Source organism: Populus euphratica, unplaced genomic scaffold (genome assembly GCF_000495115.2).
Source record: "Populus euphratica unplaced genomic scaffold, PopEup_1.0 scaffold5.1, whole genome shotgun sequence".
Lineage (NCBI taxonomy): Eukaryota > Viridiplantae > Streptophyta > Magnoliopsida > Malpighiales > Salicaceae > Populus > Populus euphratica.
In genome coordinates, this window is record NW_011499848.1 from 1,668,526 (window position 1) to 1,687,413 (window position 18,888).

At 35.7% G+C, this 18,888-nt stretch overlaps 2 protein-coding genes and 1 long non-coding RNA gene across 3 annotated transcripts; 2 read left to right on the top strand and 1 right to left on the bottom strand.

Moving 5' to 3' along the window:
* Positions 1 to 4,230: 4,230 nt before the first annotated feature.
* LOC105113505 (Major facilitator superfamily protein) lies at positions 4,231 to 7,374 on the top strand. The gene is made up of 4 exons (XM_011009707.1): positions 4,231 to 4,382; positions 4,458 to 4,675; positions 5,046 to 5,608; positions 6,278 to 7,374. Exons 1-4 carry the CDS (start codon positions 4,307 to 4,309, stop codon positions 7,167 to 7,169), a joined length of 1,749 nt encoding a protein of 582 aa, XP_011008009.1. The 5' UTR covers positions 4,231 to 4,306; the 3' UTR covers positions 7,170 to 7,374.
* Positions 7,375 to 12,253: 4,879 nt separating this feature from the next.
* LOC105113523 (uncharacterized) lies at positions 12,254 to 12,707 on the top strand. The gene is made up of 2 exons (XR_839983.1): positions 12,254 to 12,342; positions 12,498 to 12,707. It is a non-coding gene; the product is annotated as an uncharacterized LOC105113523 (long non-coding RNA).
* LTA2 (2-oxoacid dehydrogenases acyltransferase family protein) lies at positions 12,354 to 17,113 on the bottom strand. Its single transcript, XM_011009718.1, has 6 exons — positions 15,902 to 17,113; positions 15,580 to 15,771; positions 15,378 to 15,465; positions 15,193 to 15,263; positions 15,030 to 15,113; positions 12,354 to 12,866 (listed from the first exon to the last, which is right to left on the bottom strand). Exons 1-6 carry the CDS (start codon positions 16,787 to 16,789, stop codon positions 12,762 to 12,764), a joined length of 1,428 nt encoding a protein of 475 aa, XP_011008020.1. The 5' UTR covers positions 16,790 to 17,113; the 3' UTR covers positions 12,354 to 12,761.
* Positions 17,114 to 18,888: the final 1,775 nt, after the last annotated feature.

The window sequence follows — 18,888 nt, forward strand, 5'->3', positions numbered from 1 at the left end:
TCCGAATTTTCCCAACAGTTTCATGGACCTACCAAAGTCTATCTCTTACCGGTCATCTTTTGGATGATATTTAGTATCGGTATATGATCATTTAAAAAAAACCAGGTGAGATCGATGATCAACATATATATTTTCTTGCGGGTGAGTTACGTAATTGACATGGAACTTTTTGCAAAGGATAGCTCTACAAAAAGATTGCGGATTGAAAACATTATATTAATATATACCATCTTAAAAAAGGATTAGTAGCGAATTTTATACATAAATTCTAAGATACCTCAGACATTTAAATGAATATGTATGTGCGTGTGTGTGTGTGTCTACATTTCGTCTGAACCAATTAGCCTGTGGAAGCATATCAACCCAGGGCTATAAAACGGTTGGTCATCGGCATCAGATAATAATATCCACTTGATACTTTGCTTAAGAAGTCGAAATCAAGTATCAAATCTTGTTAGCTGATTGAAAAATATGCCAGAACCATGTCTAATATATAAAAATAGTTCCCAAAACGTGTTCGAAGAATTATCCACCTAATTACTAATGAGGTCAATTCAGAAGAAGAAAAACCCTACCGAATTTATATCGTGGAATTGCCACTAGCTAGGTTTGAACACTACAACTTGCAAATACTTTAAAATAATTACAGATTTTTATTTAAACTTCGCGTGGTATGTGTACGTGGGATGATTTTGATTAGTATGCAACTTGCGTGCCTTTTTATTTTTCACATATCAACCCAACCACTATGGCTAAAGAAGTTTAATGGAATTTTAAGGATAATAGGCAAGTTTTGATTTTTTTAATAATTATTGTGTGTTTGAGTCTTCTCAAGATCAAATAAAATTTATATAATTATTAATTTTATGATTTGTGGGATTAATGCTAGTTTGAATATCCATATTAAATAATAATATTAAATCTAGTGGTTAATTGAACACATACACGTTCCACTATTAAAGAAGGAAAACTCTACGTTGGCCTAATTAATTAGTAGATAATTAAAAGGTGAAAGGATAGCATGGGATCAAACTATTTGAAAGGGGGTTTACTTTAAGATTAAGATCATTTAGGCTCTATGTATACTTCATGTGAAAGAACTTATTTTGAAAGATATTATCCAAAATACAAGTATGTCTTATTATCAAGCTACACCTGGACTTCAGTTTCATATGCAATTAGAAGACCTTCTGATAACTAGATGAGTAAAATGGTAGCTAGAGAATTGATTCTGTGTATTTTGTAATCAATGATGTGTGGATGGTAAATACCCTAATTACCAAGGCTACGTAACTTCCATTACAAGAGAGCAGGGCAGCTCACTTGACAAAGGAATAGAGTAGTAGACCTGCGATCTTTCATAAAAACCATGATGAGAAGTTGGCTTGACTGTTAGAAACGTTTTCCAGCCAACGAAAATAATGATAGGTCGTGTAGACCAACAAAAACATAAGATTTGCTTGCACAGGCATGACTGGTGCTGGAAAGAATATTTCTCTAATTATTATGTAAACCAATAATGAGATAACTTCCAAAAAGAACAATTAGATAACGTCACGCTAACTTCTTGGAGATGGTATCATTATATTGTTTTGTGTGTCAAAGTTGGATAACGATTGGTTGGCAAAGGCCTACCGGAAATGAGTTGTATATTCGGGCCTAAGCCATGGCCAAAATGGCTTGAGTTTTTTTTTCCGGCTTAGTCACCAATTAAACTATTTAAAATTAACGATTTATTAATTGATGTACACGAAAAATAAGTGTTTAAAATAGAAGAATTGTTTAATGGTGGGATCCATGCTTTTCGACGTGGATAATCTCATAGTTTTCATCACTTTGAAATTCAAGTCGATTTTATGCTATTTTAATATTATTTTTCTTTAACTGTAGAATATTTTTGATTGACTAAATTTTCTAAGTCAAGCATATAAAAAAGTAAGGAATTCTATTAGTAACACAAACATAAGTTAAAATTGTTTATATATTTATGCATTAAGTATTAATCCAATTTTTCGGTTCAAAGTTTTTTTCCTGTTCATAAAATAGGGAAGTATATATATCAAAGATTAGTGTAGAGGTATGTGCATCACTCGTATGATTTTGGATAATATGCTTATACACATCCTGTCTTGTCATGCACAATTTGTTTTAAAGGAGATATCATGTGGTTGGGACGGTATATAGCTGCTAACCACGGATACGTATTGTCTTGTTCTCTTTTGCGGGGCTCTATCTCTTTTCCCACAGGAAATTAAAAAAAAGAAGAAGAAGGTGTCTCTTTTCCCACAGGAAATTAAAAAAAAAAGAAAAAAGAAGGCAATTGAGAGATGCAGTAACGTTCTCAGAGTTTCCAAGGCCAGCTAGCAAAGCTGTTCACTCGGGGATGCTAATAAAGCTCTTAATATCGCAGTGCCTGTACGTGGCATCAACCAATTATCTATTGTGTAATTAAGAAATTAAATTCTTCCTGCAACTTGCATACCTTAAAAATATCCAGGCCGGTTATGAAGACTTTGGGGGGAGTTAAAAAAAAAAAAAAGACGAAAGCACTCATGGATTAGATCAATGGACGTGTGATGATTTACCTTTTTCTGAAAAAATAATCTAGATGATTTCATATAATGTACGTAGCTAGCTAGTTGCATGCCAAGGGGGAAATCCCTCTAGTCTGGATTAATTTGTAGAGAAATAGAAGAAAAAGGATGAGTTTTCATTAAGCTAATTAAAAAGGGACTGTATTGGATTTTTGAGCATTTTAGGACCGCTTCGTTAAAAGGACAAGGGTATGTTCTCTCATTTTCATCAATTATTGCTTCGCTAAAAGCTCAGCGTAGCAAGTTTTTCATAATTCTGACGCGTGATTTTGGATAGGAATGGTGAATACCTTTTCACTCAGCCTCATTTGTACCTTTAATACTTAGCCTAATTTGTTATTTGTAGAAGTGATTATTTGAAATTGTAATAATGATTGTGGTTTGAGATTTTATTTTTATTTATAAATATATTAAAATAATATTTTTTTATTTTAAAAAAATTATTTTTGAAACTATTATATTAAAATAATTTAAAAATATAATTTCTACCACTTTTAATAAAGAGAAACACATGGTTATCACTCACTTTTTTGGAAAACAGTAATATAGGCCTTAACGCAACTTTTCTCGGTTGATTATAAAATGGTCGCTTATTTTAAATTAATATTCAAACTTTAAAAAACAATAATTGAATAATTATTATGTATAGTCTTAAATTCATTAAACAAAAAAAGAAAAAGGAGTCGGGACAAATTTGCCCGAAACTATCATGCCGAAGCTGAACCCACGCTTATCAGTAGTCGTGATCCTCCCCACCTATTGAGATTTAACGCAATCAACCTCAACCGTTATCTACACTTGATGGATCTACTATTAAATTTGACATGACTCGCATGCTTCTTCATCTTTAACCTGATTTTAGTGCAGAACTCACTGAGAAGAGCTAAATCTTATTTTCATTATATCATGCACAGAATTTACACTGCATACACGAGGAGAATTTACAAAAATCCGCTCTCAATTGCACTTGAGGTCGTGGCGGTGAGGGACTTATTTTCTTGTTCCGGCATTCGGGCTGGACTTTTTATATACATGTATATCATCTTTTTATTTGTTTATTAGATTTATAGAATATTTAATAAATCTATAAATTAATTATAATACATATAAATTGACCCAAATACTATGAATTATATATATAAAAAAAATCCTCTCTCAATTATTTATTTATTTATTTTGTTACCTTAAGCCCTTGAATAGAATCCTACTTTTAGAACAGCACCCTGTCTTTTTCTGGTTTAGCGGTGGTGCTAGACACCTTACAACCCTACCAGTTTATGACGCATTTATGCTGTAATTATATTACATTACTCTTTACACTCCTCCTGTTATCTCATCCAGCGGTCTTAAAGCAGGATCCCATATGAATAAGCACTGCGATATTTATTTATTTTTGGTACCGAATCAATAACGCGACAAACCATGAAAAACTAATGATATTACCAGATTTCATTGTCATACCTGCCACATATCACTTTATTGATTATTTTTATTTTTATTTTTCACTGCTAAGAAGCCTTCCACGTTAATTAAATTAACTTCTATCAAAGTCAGTGATGTCATCATTTGATGCCTATCACAGGTTTAGCAGTGGATCGATCGTAGAGAAGTAAAATGCCAGGGATTGGTTACTGTGAAAAAACTTGTGAGTTGTGATAGCCTATAAATAGGGCTCCGGGGTGCCACTTGAAGCATCAAACACACTGAGAAAGATGGAAAGGATGGAGAGCAAAGGTTGCCGCAGGAAAAGGCAGAATGGTGGATTGGTTACAATGCCCTTTATATTTGGTAAGGCTGATTTCTTTTCTCCTTTGTGTACAGGATAGCAAGATTATAGTTTGGTTTTATTTTCTTCTGGTTCAGCAAATGAGGCTTGTGAGAAGTTGGCGGTGGTGGGGTTCCATACCAATATGATTAGCTACTTGACAACACAGCTCCATATGCCATTGACCAAAGCAGCTAACACCCTCACCAACTTCGGAGGAACTTCAAGCTTAACACCGTTGCTCGGTGCCTTCATGGCTGACGCTTATGCTGGCCGGTTCTGGACTATAACAGTTGCTTCCATAATATACCAAATAGTAAACGCCACTCCTCTTAATTTCATTCGTATATATCATGAATTGCTTATGTGTTTGGTTATCATGTGAAAGGAAGTCATGACAACCTAATAAATTTGAACAGTACCTAAACTACACGAATCCCCTTTATTGATCCTTTAAAAAGTGCTAATTATGGATGAGCATCCTATCCTCTAGCAATTAATTTAGATGCAAAATATGCTGGCAGCAGCATTAATTCATACTTCAAAGTTTGTTGTATCCGTTGAATTCAAGATTCTGGTCCAGGTTTATGTCAAATAAAGCTCAAAAAGGTGTAGACCTTTTGAAATTCTTACTTACTAAAAATTGACTAGCTTCTTCTCCTCCTCCTTTTTTTCTTCTTCCTCAGGGCATGACAAGCTTAACACTATCAGCAATTCTTCCTCATCTAAGGCCACCGCCATGTAAATTAGGAGAGCAAGTGTGTCAGGAAGCTGATACAGGGCAACTAGCAATCCTATATGCATCTCTCCTGCTAGGAGCCTTGGGATCGGGCGGGATCCGACCGTGTGTCGTCGCATTCGGAGCAGACCAATTCGACGAGTCGGACCCTAAGCAGACAACAAAGACATGGAGATACTTCAATTGGTACTATTTTGTCATGGGAGTATCTATCCTTGTGGCTGTGACAGTGCTTGTCTACATTCAGGACAACATTGGTTGGGGTTGGGGTCTTGGAATTCCAACCGTAGCAATGTTTTTCTCAATTATTGCTTTTATTGGAGGATACCCACTTTACCGGAACCTGAATCCAGCCGGGAGTCCATTTACCAGATTGTTACAAGTGTCTGTGGCTGCATTTAGGAAGAGGAAGCTGGCCATGGTTTCGGATCCTGAGTTATTATACCAGAACGATGAGCTTGATGCACCCATTTCTATTGGTGGAAAGCTTCTACACACTATGCATATGAAGTAAGTGTCTTAACATTTACTTTTCATTTACAATGTGAGGGGAAAGAGCAAAATATGAGCACACCACTGACACCGTCACCTCTCTGAGATTATGGTGGTGATTGACTGCGAAAAGCATACAGATGACTTGGTCATCTGTCTTTGTGTGAAATAATATGGTAGGACCACAAATTTAAATCTTCTTATGTATGACCACATGGACTCTACAGTAATCACTTTCAACTCCAGCTAAACAACAAATGCTGGTACGTTCTCCAGTGTCTTATCAGTGTCATCACAGCCTCACCTATGGCCCAACAAGTTCATGAGAAGTTTTGGAACAAAACTGCGTTTTGCTCAATGCAGGCTTTATCTGCGGTTCCAGCTTCTTCTGTTCGGAAATAAAAGTTTTAAAAAAAAACGAAGAAGCTGCTTTGTTTCTAAAATGAAAGATCAGATGAATTTTCACATTTAACTTGCTTCCAAGTGACGACTCTCCTTTGATTTTACAGTAACATTATGCTATAGTAAATGCTCTAGTATTCAACCGCAAAGATTTTCATCAATACTGTACATTTGCTATAAATAATTAACAATCTAAGTTAATGTTATTTTTTATTGAAAAGCAGGGAGAATATATTTTTTCTCCTCTCAAGTTCAGACTTGCTAATAATATGTACCCAATCGCAGATTTCTTGATAAGGCTGCAGTTGTGGTTGAGGAAGATAATTTCAAACGAGGCCAAGCACCCAACCTTTGGAGACTAAATACAGTTCACAGAGTTGAAGAACTCAAATCTATCATCAGAATGGGACCAATATGGGCAGCAGGAATTCTCCTGATCACAGCCTATGCCCAGCAAAACACATTTTCCCTACAACAAGCCAAGTCCATGGACAGGCATCTCACAAAATCCTTTCAAATTCCAGCAGGTTCAATGTCTGTCTTCACCATGACCTCCATGCTCACCACGATAGCCTGTTATGATCGCATTTTGGTTCCTGTTGCACGTAAATTCACAGGGCTTGAACGTGGTATAAGCTTTCTGCATCGGATGGGAATTGGTTTTGTCATATCAATATTTGCCACTCTAGTTGCTGGCTTCGTTGAAATCAAGCGAAAACATGTTGCTTCAGCTCATGGTCTTATCAATTCTCACCAGCCTATTCCTATCCCGGTCTTTTGGCTTGTGCCACAATATTGTCTTCACGGAATAGCTGAAGCTTTTATGTCAATTGGGCATTTAGAGTTCTTCTATGATCAAGCACCAGAAAGTATGAGAAGCACTGCTATGGCACTATTTTGGACTGCGATTTCAGTTGGGAATTATACAAGCACACTTTTGGTCACCTTAGTGCATAAGTTTAGTGCTGGTTCTGATGGATCAAATTGGCTTCCAGATGATAATCTGAACAAAGGAAAATTGGAGTACTTTTACTGGTTGATCACGTTATTGCAGGTCGCTAATCTTATGTACTACCTATTTTGTGCAAAGATGTACACTTTTAAGCCAATTCAAGTCCACAACAAAGAAATCAGTGACTCTAAAGAAAGTGGAGTAGAGCTCGCAAACAAGGTTTAGTTGCATTTCCTCGTTATTTGTAATAATTAGGTTACACAATTTAGCCGGTCAAGAATCGGTGTTCCTTAGAATAAGAAGCATGTCAGATAGTATAGAAGAATTACCAAGGCCCTTTTTGTATGATCTTTTCAGAGAAAGGAAAAGGGATTCTCGTTGGCTTTTACATTAATTTAGTATTCCTTGAATTCCATATATTAGTATCTCAGGGGGCATGTTTCTTCTCCTAATCTTAATTTTTTTAAGTTCAAATCTTAAAGTCATCCTTCAATGAAATTTATGGCGTCTCCAAACAACCATACACCACCCTTCATTATTCTTTGTAGCCAACCTCGTCCAGTAACTCCACTTGAATGTAGATCTAGCAAAACAAGAATGATGCATCGTATGCGCTCTCCATCCAACACCATTTCACCATCGAGCAAGGTCATGGATCTACAAACCCCACCTTTCTACTTATACCCAACGCCATAAAACTCATCCTCAACACCCAAACTCAAAAATCAAGCAACTCCCACCTCAAAAAATCATCGTCATCTGCCTATCCATTTTATACATGTAATACTAATACTTTATGTCATATAAAGGACTCGTCGGTTAAGCCCTGATCTGATGGTTTGATTGGAGAACAGGCGACCTGTCACCTCTGCTGGGTTAAGGTCCGTTCCAGTAATGACAATTTTGCTCCTCCTAGTAGCAGGACGGATCCGACCATGTTTCGTCACATTTGGGGCAGGCCAATCCGATGAATCAGATCATAAGCAATCGGCAAAGAAATAGAAATACTTCCACCGGTACTATTTCTCGGTGGGAACATCTACGCCAATGGCTGTGACGCTGATTTTCTATGTCCGGTACGGCATTGGATGGGCTTGGGGGCTTGGAATTCCAACCATAGCAATGTTTCCGTCAATGCGTTTGCTGGTGGATACCCACTTTACCGGAACCTGGGTCCAGCTGGGAGTCCATTTACTAGATGGTTACAAGTATGTGTGGCTGGCTGCATTTAGGAAGAGCAAGCTATGGTTTTGTATTATTTGTCCTTTTCTTGCTTATAGTCCAGTGATATTTGTTTTAGTTGCGATAAGATATCACAAACTACAACTCATGATCGAACCAAATTAGAATGGATTGAGTCATGGCATATATGCACTTACCTAACCTTTTCGATGCCTTCTCCTTACAGTGAAAATCGATAGATTTAGATCACCTTGTTGGGCACAACACATTCCCATCATCTCTTTTAAATAATGGTGGTGAATGACTTCAAAACGTATGCAGATGAGTAACATCAATACATCACCTAAATTGAACCATCAAGTAAATCGTCCAGAAACTAAAACTTTATTCTCCTATCATATCAGTTTCTCGTGTTTGAATTGTATAGTTGCTAATATTAATAATTATTAAAAACTTATTTTATTGTTAATTTTAATACTAGTAGAGATTAATTGAAACGCAAGCTAATTCGAATATTCATATAAATAATGCGAATGGCTCAATATAAGATTTACACGCGTGGTTCCACCTTCATCCTGCTTCTTCTGTTTGGAAAATAGAAGACAAAACAAAAAGAAGCATTGATTATGACATGTAAGTATCAAGTTGCAATCAACAACTAACAGCCTTAATGCTGTGCAGATAAATTTTTTTATCCTCTTAACAAGTTCGTACTTGACGATAATATGTACCAATTCCCAGATTTCTTGATAAGGCTGCAATCGTGACTGAAGATGACAACCACCAACCACGCCAAGCATCTAAACTATGGAAACTAAATACAGTGCACACAATCAAAGACCTTAAATCTGTCTTCGGAGTGGGACCGTTATGGCCAGCAGGAATTTTCCTGCCACAGCACAGAACTTGCAAAGCTCATTTTCCCTCCAACAAGCCCAGTTCATGGACAAGCATCTCGCAAAGTCTTTTCAGATTCCTTCAAGTCTGATGCGAGTCCTCGCCACCACGTCCAGGTTCACCACGATCGCATTATACTATCGAATTTTAGTTCTTGTTGCCCGTAAATTCTCAGGGCTCCAACATGGCATCAATTTCCTAAAGTGGACGGAATCAGGTTTGTGATATAAGTATTATTCATTTTATAGTATAATATAAATTATTTTTAAAATTTTATTTAATAATTTAAATTTTTAAATTAAATTAATTTTTTAATATGGTATTAAAGTTTTGATAATTCATCAGTTATAAATTCAAATATTATAATTCTTATTTATTTAATAAAAAATATAAAATTACGTAGATCTATAAAAAATTTAAATTCAAAAAATTTTTATTAAAAATATATATTATAAAATAATATAAATTATCTAAAATTTTGAATTGATTTAACATTTTTTACAGCTGTCATCACTTTTCTGTCTGACGGGAATTGCTGATGCCTTTATGTCCATTGGCAAGCTGGAGTTTTACTATGATCAAGCACCAGAAAGCATAAGAAGCATTTCAATGGCGTGATATTATTCTTTAATTTCGGTTGGGAGCTACTTGAGCTACATTTTGGTCACCGTAATGCCCAGATTTAGTGCTCGCCCCAAGGGATCAAATTGGCTTCCCGATGATCATCTGAATACAGTGGAGCTGTGGTATTTTTAATGGTGGATCACATCTCTGCAGATCGTAAATCTATTTCACTACTTTTTTCAGAACACAGATGCATAATTAGAAGCAAATTCAAGCCCCCAGGGAAGAAATCAATGACCCTGGGAAAATTGTAGAATAGGATACCTGTGTATGATTTGACAAATAGGTTTTCTACATGATGTACTCTAACGTTATTTGCTGCTCAATTGACACCTTTTTACTAACGATAGGAAGCTATCTGAGATTTTAGTAAGTAGCAGTAAGGATTCATTCTTTGAATGAAATACATGGCATTTCTTAAAGAATCAAATTCGAAACCAAAACACAAAATGATAAAGAAAAACATTGAAATTGAAAAGGAATTAACGAAGGAAATTGAAAACGAAAAGAACTTGAATAAAACCCTAGATGTTCGTAGATAGTCTCGTGCAAAGGGAAAGAGAGTTTGAGTTATTACTCAATTGCTGATTGAGTCCATAACTCGGGCCTAAATAGGTAGGGTACGTAAGATTATCAAAAGTAATAAATTTTTATTATTCAATAAAATAAAAATACAATCTAAAATAAGTTAGTCAGAAAAATAAAGCAGAAATTAAGATAAAAATCATCACAAAACTAAGCCTCCAAAAATTACCGAAATGGCAAATAAAAAAAACACGAATATAGAGAAACGGAGACCTGAACGATTGAAATTTAGGTTCAAAACGACCCCAACAAGCATAGCTAGCAGTTCACCATGTGCTCCCCGAAACGAGTTTCATGAATTGGGATAACTAGCATCGTTCCGATGCCAATAGCCAAAAGTTTAGGCCGAAATTCCAAAATGTGCACAAAATATATGATACAATTTAATTAATTCCTTTCGTTTCCCAGGCTAATAGTTTAATTTTCAAAGAGACGTACGATGATTAAGGAGATATATTTATTTTCTTAACTTCCTAGATTCAAATCCCGAGAACATTACCTAATCTAGAGTATTTAATATCAATTGACATACAAGAGGTGATAAGTGTAGCATGTAAATAATTGAAAGTTTGAAAAAAGAAAAATCAATTGGAAAAAAAAATGGAAAAAATTAGAGATATTTAAAAAAATCAGTATTTTTTTCCTTTTTTAAAATGAAATTTAAAAGTATTCCTAATAAATATTAAAAATGTTTTAAAAATACCTCACCATCCTATTGCTCTGACACTTGATGCATAAATTCAGGCAAAATAAGAACACCAGGCATTCATACACGTAAATATACATCGAGCCAGGCAGGGTGGTCTTGATCGCATCAGGGCTTTGATTGAGCAGTTTCTGGCTATTGAGTCTGTTCCTGCCCTTTCAAATCTTCTTGTTCTTTTCCTTTCTCTCTTTTTTCTTCCATGTCCATGGCATATTTTTGTTAGTCGAATTGATTAGTTAATTCGCGTTTATGAAATGGATTGAATCATAGTAGTTTAATGTTTCCTAAGGTTATGTTCTTGTGCAAACTGACATTTAGGTTGTTACTTCTATTGTGATTACTCGAAGCCGCTACAACAGCTTATCCGCAAGTTTGTGCACCATGCCATACGGGGGCTGTTAAGACGACAGTTTATGCTGGGATGCATACTCTTCCAACAAGGGACCAACTTCTACTGAATCCCAATGAAACTGGCGAGCTTGTGTCCGTTGTTATAACATGTCTCGCATGTGTAAACAGTTTGATGCATACGCAGTGTCCTTTCATGCTAAATGATGTTGTTCCATTTTCTTCGGTGATGCTTTATCATTATAGCTTCGACTGAACACATGCCACCATTGGGATCGGTTAAAATTCAAATTTAGTCTCCTCTTCCTGAGGATTTACGTTGTAATTGTAGTTGTAGATCAGTCAGCGGAGAAGAATATGAGAAGGTATATCAATGACTCGCTTCCAGTCATCGAGTATATTGATAGGCTTCAGATTTCCAGGAACATCAGCTTGGACCTCTAATTCAGATATTATGGCCATGGCTAGCGCAACGTATTCATATAGTTGACAGGATTGTTTTGGTTATTGATCACCACCATACAAATCATGTAATATCATAATTAGCCATAGTCCAAACACCTACCTGAATCCTTCAGCAACATGTTAGATTGTATTTTGGTTATTTATCCCACGTTTCAATGTTAAGGACTTGGTCCTGGGGAAGGCTTTGTCTTCGTTTACGTTGTTTCACTTAAGCATATGCCCTTCCTTTCTAGACTTTAATGCCTGCTATTAGTGAGTGTCCTCTTGGGTTTCTGTCCACGAGATGTTGTTCTGATGCCTGGTAGTGAATCTCTTTTTTGAATGGAAGAAATCTGGTAGTTTTGAAAGTGGTATATCATGAAATTTATGATCCAAATTGGACGCATTACATGAGCTCCTTCTGGTTCCAACCACCGATTCGCATTCCAGTTTTACCACCCTTATCAATTCGCAGGGGGGGGGGCGGCGGGATGGGGTTGATTCTTAAATGTTTTACGCTTCAAAACCAATCTAACAGCACAGACTTGATACCCACCGTTATCCAAATTTATCATCAAAAGATTTATCCAAATGCAATGTTTGCAGCAAAACATTACCCCGGCTTCTATCAAAAACATTCAAGAACTAGCTCGTTATTCTGATCTTTAAAATTATAATCAACAGTATCTGTCCTGGTACTGAAACTCTTACAAAATCAAGATAAAAGGAAATACAAGAAGCACGGTATCACCCAGGCAGTGCAAAACATTACCCTGGCTTCTGTCAAAAACATTCAAGAACGAGCTCGTTATTCTCATCTTTAAAATTATAATCAACAGTATCTGTCCTGGTACTGAAACTCTTGCAAAATCAAGATAAGAGGAAATACATCAAGCACGGTATCACTTAGGCAGTGCAAAACCAGCTCCATATGCCCAGTGCTCTTCTCAATAGACATGCCATCTTCTCGCCAAAGACCAAAGAATAGGGGCCATATTCAACTGCATTCTTTCTATAAAAATCTCGAAAATTTATAATGTCAGGCTTTCTGGGTTCTCAACAATCTTAGCAAAGGTCTGGAGGAAGGCAGCCAAGTCAGCACCGTAGACGATTCGGTGATCAGCTGTCACATTCACCTGAAAAGAATCAAAGACCAATTTAATTAATAGTATCCTATAGAACCATTTGCTTAGAAGGAAAGCTGAGAGGTACATCCCGTGCAAGCTATGGAGCTCTTTTGTGTTTGATGTTTAACAACATCAAATGACCAAATAGCAACATACTTTGATTTTCAAGAATATCAGATAACATATAATAACCTACAAAGGGCAAGCAAAGGGACCTAATGCATGACAATCCCATTAGCAATAAGAGATATTAATCTATCTTAGAGGATAGGTGCCAGGTACCATAAATAATTAGAACAGCACGAAAGCAGGGCTTTTGTTCCCCTCCAGGGAGCATACAGCACCTGAGGTTCGCTCCTATGACTTTTCCATTGATGTTTCCTCCTTAGAGCTAAAACTCTGGTTGCCTTTCAAGTTAACATCTAGTTGAAATATCATTTTCCAGCGACAGTATTTCAACTAGCAACCAGTGAAATTTTTCAAGGACAAAATTCCAAGAAAAAGACATAAAATGAGTTCCTATACCTATAGTTTCAAAATTAATTCTAGTTTGCATACTCTGATGATTTAGTCACAAAACATTTCAAGGAGAAAAGGGCCAATCACTTGAGCATGAGACAACCATAGAGGTTTTGCATAATCCCTCCTGAAGTATGAAACCAAATAATTGTGAGACAAAGGTCACTTAACATCACTTAGTGATCCTGTGTATTTAACTAACCCAGTGCCCCTGCTCCTCTGAGAACAAACGCAGACAGACCCCGAAAGGAAAATAGATAAATTGATTACAAAAAAGAAGGTTGAGAAGCTTGCCAGGGCACTTTTAAGTAGAAATAGTGGGTTTTCTTCTGGTAAAATAATCCAAAGAGGTAAGAACACATGGCAGCATTTTTAGGCACCTCGAGTTGTGGTTCATACACCAAAACAATGATATTGTTTTTCAAAATGGTGACAAGGAGGTCCATGATCAAACTGCTGATGAGAAAGTGTTTGCATCTAATACACACAAGTTATCTGATGCAATTGTACTCCTTGAACTATGATTCATCCAGGAAAGTGAATTGCATTTCAGACTAATCATCAGTAGATTAAAGCTTATCAATGTTAGCTTTTAGCACCAGGAATAATTGATGCTTACTGTGAAATGTAAATCACTTTCTCAGATGAACAACAAACCATATGCTAAGGTCAATGGCTATGCACTAGTAAATCTTTTGTTCTTACAGCCCCACTCCACTCAAGGACCTCTGATCCACATGAAACAAACTAGATTATGGATCTAACAAAATATTTTACCTCTTTGACTACTATAATAGTGTCTTCAAGTTGAATTGAACCAAAGAGAACTCACTTCTAACAGTCTGAGGTTAAATTAAAATCACATGATGCCACAATAATCTCATAAAATTTACACTTCCCATCGTCCCTATCCATTCCAGTCTTCCATATTTCAGAAACTAGTATGAACTACATCACTTCTAACCCATGAAACCAGCAGATTTGTCAAGCATAACCACTAATGACATATATTGGAGTCACTGAGCTAGACAACTTAACCACTGGAAAGCTATGCAGTGTAGAAACCAACATCCAGAGCCATCTATAAGCCTCATGGATATGTACAAGGAATTCCTAATTTGAAGGCTACTGATCACAAAACTACGAGAGAAAATTATAATAGCATGTTGTCCATAATTCAAGGCAATGAGCTGAAAGATTTATTTAGGCCAGGGGTGTTGATCTATTGTTATTTTACTAATAATAAGTGAACTTGGGAAACGCTTTAGCTGAAATAAAATAACCACAAGTCAGTGTCAAATGAAGATTTGAAGAGAATTTCACTTGATCTTTCACGAATTTCCTTATTAGTCTTATGCAATGCCTGACATTGGCTCAGCTCATGTGCTGATGAAGGAAAATTTTAGTGATAGTTCTGAGTAATTATGTTATACATTCCACCACAGAAGGCTTCAAGTTTCCCAAAATTTAATCAATTGGTAAAAGGAAGCCATAAGTATGAATTACAGGAGGACAGTTACTGATAATTTCAAAACATGAAAACTGACATCAAAATTGATTTAAAAGAAAAATGTTCTATGATGGTCTATAATTTTTTCAAACCTTTGTTTGTTTTCAGACAGAAAATGATAAAAGAATGGAAATCTCACTCACCAGCATTTTACTTTTAACACTGAAGAATCCATCTTTATCAGCCACCACGGTTGGTTTTGATGCTCCAACAGCCATTATAGCCCCCTGAACATTGTTTCCAACTTTTTAGTAAATTTCTTAAAAGTCATGACATAAGAAAAAGGACCTGTCTATCACTACTCACCTGCCCTGGAGGAAGAATGGCATCAAATCTGTCCACTCCAAACATTCCTAAATTGGATAGAGTGAAAGTCCCTGCGCACAAATAGAGTTAGAATTATCACTCCAAAAAGATTTTTAACACGAATCCAAGCCCCTAAGAGGATACAGAGAGAGAAAGAGAGAATAAAAAACTTAAATAGTAGAAACCTGAATTATACTCCTGGGGCTGAAGCTGCTTTGCTCGGGCCTTCTCCACCAACTCTTTCCATTTTTTAGATAATAAGTATAGATCCAACTACACCAACAAAGCAATTTACTAATTTAAATTCAACATGGTCATTAGCCTGACACCAATAAAAAATCGATCATCAATAAAACGAGAATCATATAGATTAAATAACAAGATTACCTTGTCTGCATCCTGCAGAACAGGGGTTATCAACCCACCATTGATTGCCACAGCTACTGCAATGTTAACGTTACTGTTATAAGTAAAGCTTTTCCCATCTTTACAGCTTGCATTCACAACTGGGTGCTGAACAAGTGTCATCGCCGCAGCTTTTGCCAGCAAAGCAGTCATTGTCACACCCTTCGGTTTAACCTGAAAATAACCATAATGATAACATCAAACAAGTTGAATTCATGCATCTCGTACCCCCAATAACCAAGTCAGTAAAATTACCATTACGAACAAAATGAACGGATTCATTCTAATAGTTAACACAATGTACCTTCTCGTATAATGCATCAAGAGCATCAGTTGTGAGGGGATACCCAACCCTAAAAGTTGGAACGGAAAGGCTCTCCACCATATTCTTTGAAACAGCCGCTTGCATTGAAGTAAATGGCACAACATTAGACCCCGGTAGCGGAGGAGGAGCCGAGGAACTCGCTGCAGCCATAACTGGCACAGCAGCGGCAGCAGGGGAAGCTGGACTCACACTCGGCTTTGAAACAGCAATTCCCGCAGCTGCCTCCACGTCAGCAGGAGTTATCCTTCCATACGGCCCCGTTCCAACCACTTTATTAATATCCACCTTATGCTGCCTAGCCAATTTCTTCGCAAATGGCGTGGCAATCGTTTTCCTCGGTCCCTCAGGTGCAGCCGGAGCAGGAGGAGGTTGCGGAATTGCAGGAGCGGGAGTGGAAGTATCAGGAGGAGAAATGGGAGTGGCAGGTGAACTCGAACCACCAGCTTTGGAGGCAGCTTTCGCCTTGGCTTCCGCAATTTCCTCTTCAGTTTCTGCTAAAAGTCCAATTGGAGCGCCAACTGGAGCGGTTTCGCCCTCTGGAACTACAATTGCGGCGAGAATGCCATCGTAGAAGGTCTCGACATCCATGTCGGCTTTATCGGATTCAACCACGACGACGCTTTCGCCTTTAGAGAGAACATCTCCTTCGGATTTAATCCAGGAGACGATCTTGCCCTCGGTCATGGTAGAGCTGAGAGCAGGCATGAAGATCTCGCGGATCTTGGCTTGGACTCTCAATGCATTTGGATTTCTTTTACGGTGGGAGAGTGTGGAGGGAGAGAAAGGGAAGGACGGGGAGAGGGAGGAGGAGAAGGAAATGGTTTTGTTTTTTATGGGGATTCTAGAGAGGAAGGGAGATGAAGCCATTTGGTTGAAGAGAGATTAGAGATTGAAACGGAGAATGTGCTAGTGAGAAAGAGAGGGGCGATGAAATGAGGGGAAATAGTGACTGGAAGAGCTAAAAAGTAGAAGGCAAGGGAAGGGGGCGGAGATGACGAGGTGATGAAGTTGGTTGGGAGAAAAGAGCTACCCCCGCTCTGTTTACATCGCCCGCTACCGTGGCTTTTCCCTTTAATTTTATTAGTCGTCAAGTTTGTTAGCACACAATGTTTTTTCATCTTTCGTGCACTTCTTTTTTCTCTCGCTCCTGTTGAGCTTAGCTTTCTTAGCTTCCCACTGTCAATTCGTTGGAAGTTCCAATTCCTCCGAATGTTATTTTCTTCCGTGGTTTTATATTGTAAATTGAGAGTTAGAGTTTGCATAGGAAGTGGTGATTATTTTTTAAAATATTTTTTATTTAAATATTTGTCATATTAATATGTTAAAATAATTTAAAAATATTCAAAATATATTAATTTAAACTAAATTAAAATTTTAAAAATATTTTTAAAACAAAAAAATAAACAAAGCTTTTTATTTAAACACTGCTTTAGCTATGGTGATTATGATTTGTGCAATAATATTTTTAAAATAAAAAAATAAACAAAGCTTTTTATTTAAATACTGCTTTAGCTGTGGTGATTATAATTTTTGCAGTAAAGTAAAAAATTCATTAGTAAGGTCTCGATATATAATACTTGCATTAAAATTAGTAATTAATAAAATATTTAAAAGCATGATTTCATTAAAAATATTTTTAATTTTTTTTAATTTCATTCTTTTTTAATATTATATTATCTTAGTAATTATGATTTATGATTTTTTTTAATTAATCTCAACCTTGAAAAATAGATCTTTTAGCTTTGTAAATTTTTTATTTATTTTTTATAAATTTATCTCAATTTTATAATCTAAATCATAAGTTTAACGAGTTAATCTATGTTAACCCGAGTTAAATTTTTTTCTGTCTTTTTTAATTATTATTTTTTTAATTTCATCATTTAATATTGGATTAATTCAAAATTAGACTTTATGATTTTTTATTTATTTTATGTGGAGTTATTTCAATCTCATCACCTTTGTCATATGTTTGACATGTGGAACCAAGTTTTCTCTTTTTAGTTTTTTGTTTTTTTTTAATTGGACTTTGTATTTTATTTTTATTTTGGCTTTATATGGTGTTATTTCAAACTCATGATCTAAGTTAGGAGTTAATAGGTTAATCCAAGACAACTCGTTTTATTTTTTATTTTTTTAACTGAAAATTTTATTTTTAATTTTATCATCCAACAACTTTTTTATTTCCAATATTTAATTTGCAAAACTCAAACTTTTAGCCTAAACTCAGTCTTAAGTTAGCTCAAACCTAACCTAAGTTAACTTAAGTATATAAGAAAAGGTTGCAAGTGTAACATCTCTTCTTCTGGAAAGGTTGCAAGTGTAACATCTCTTCTTCCGGGATAAAAATAACAATCTCATGTCAACTAAAAAACAAAATAGTTAATTTTTTTCTATATTTATTCATAGTATTAGTATTAAAGTCTACCAAAATTTTGAAGGAATCTCCCTTATACCATAAGGTCCCAAATTATCATCATTTAACATGTTTACACTTTTAATAACTCGCATCTGCTAACCCAATCTCGACCCAATCATCATGGGTCTTGATCCCACAATATCATCATACATATCAACCACAATATTCATGATATATATTATATGACAAATATAATTATGGATGGATTAAAATATAAATATGCATATATAAAACATGGTTATATGAACTTCAGAGTTAAGTTCATTTAATCTAGTTTAAACATTATTATACAAATTAAGTTATACAAACATTTTATATTTATAAAATACAAGGGCATATTTCCTATAACTTAGATTACAATAAGTGAACATAGGCTAAGATCTACTCTAATTGTATTGGCGATAGTCCTCAAACAAGATATATATTATTAAAACATGAACATCACAATAAATATAACAACAAAAATATCTAACAATTTCAAGAGAGCAACATGCATTCATATTTCATTCATTTCTCCCTTATAGTTTTCATTATAATCTCTTTCTTGTTT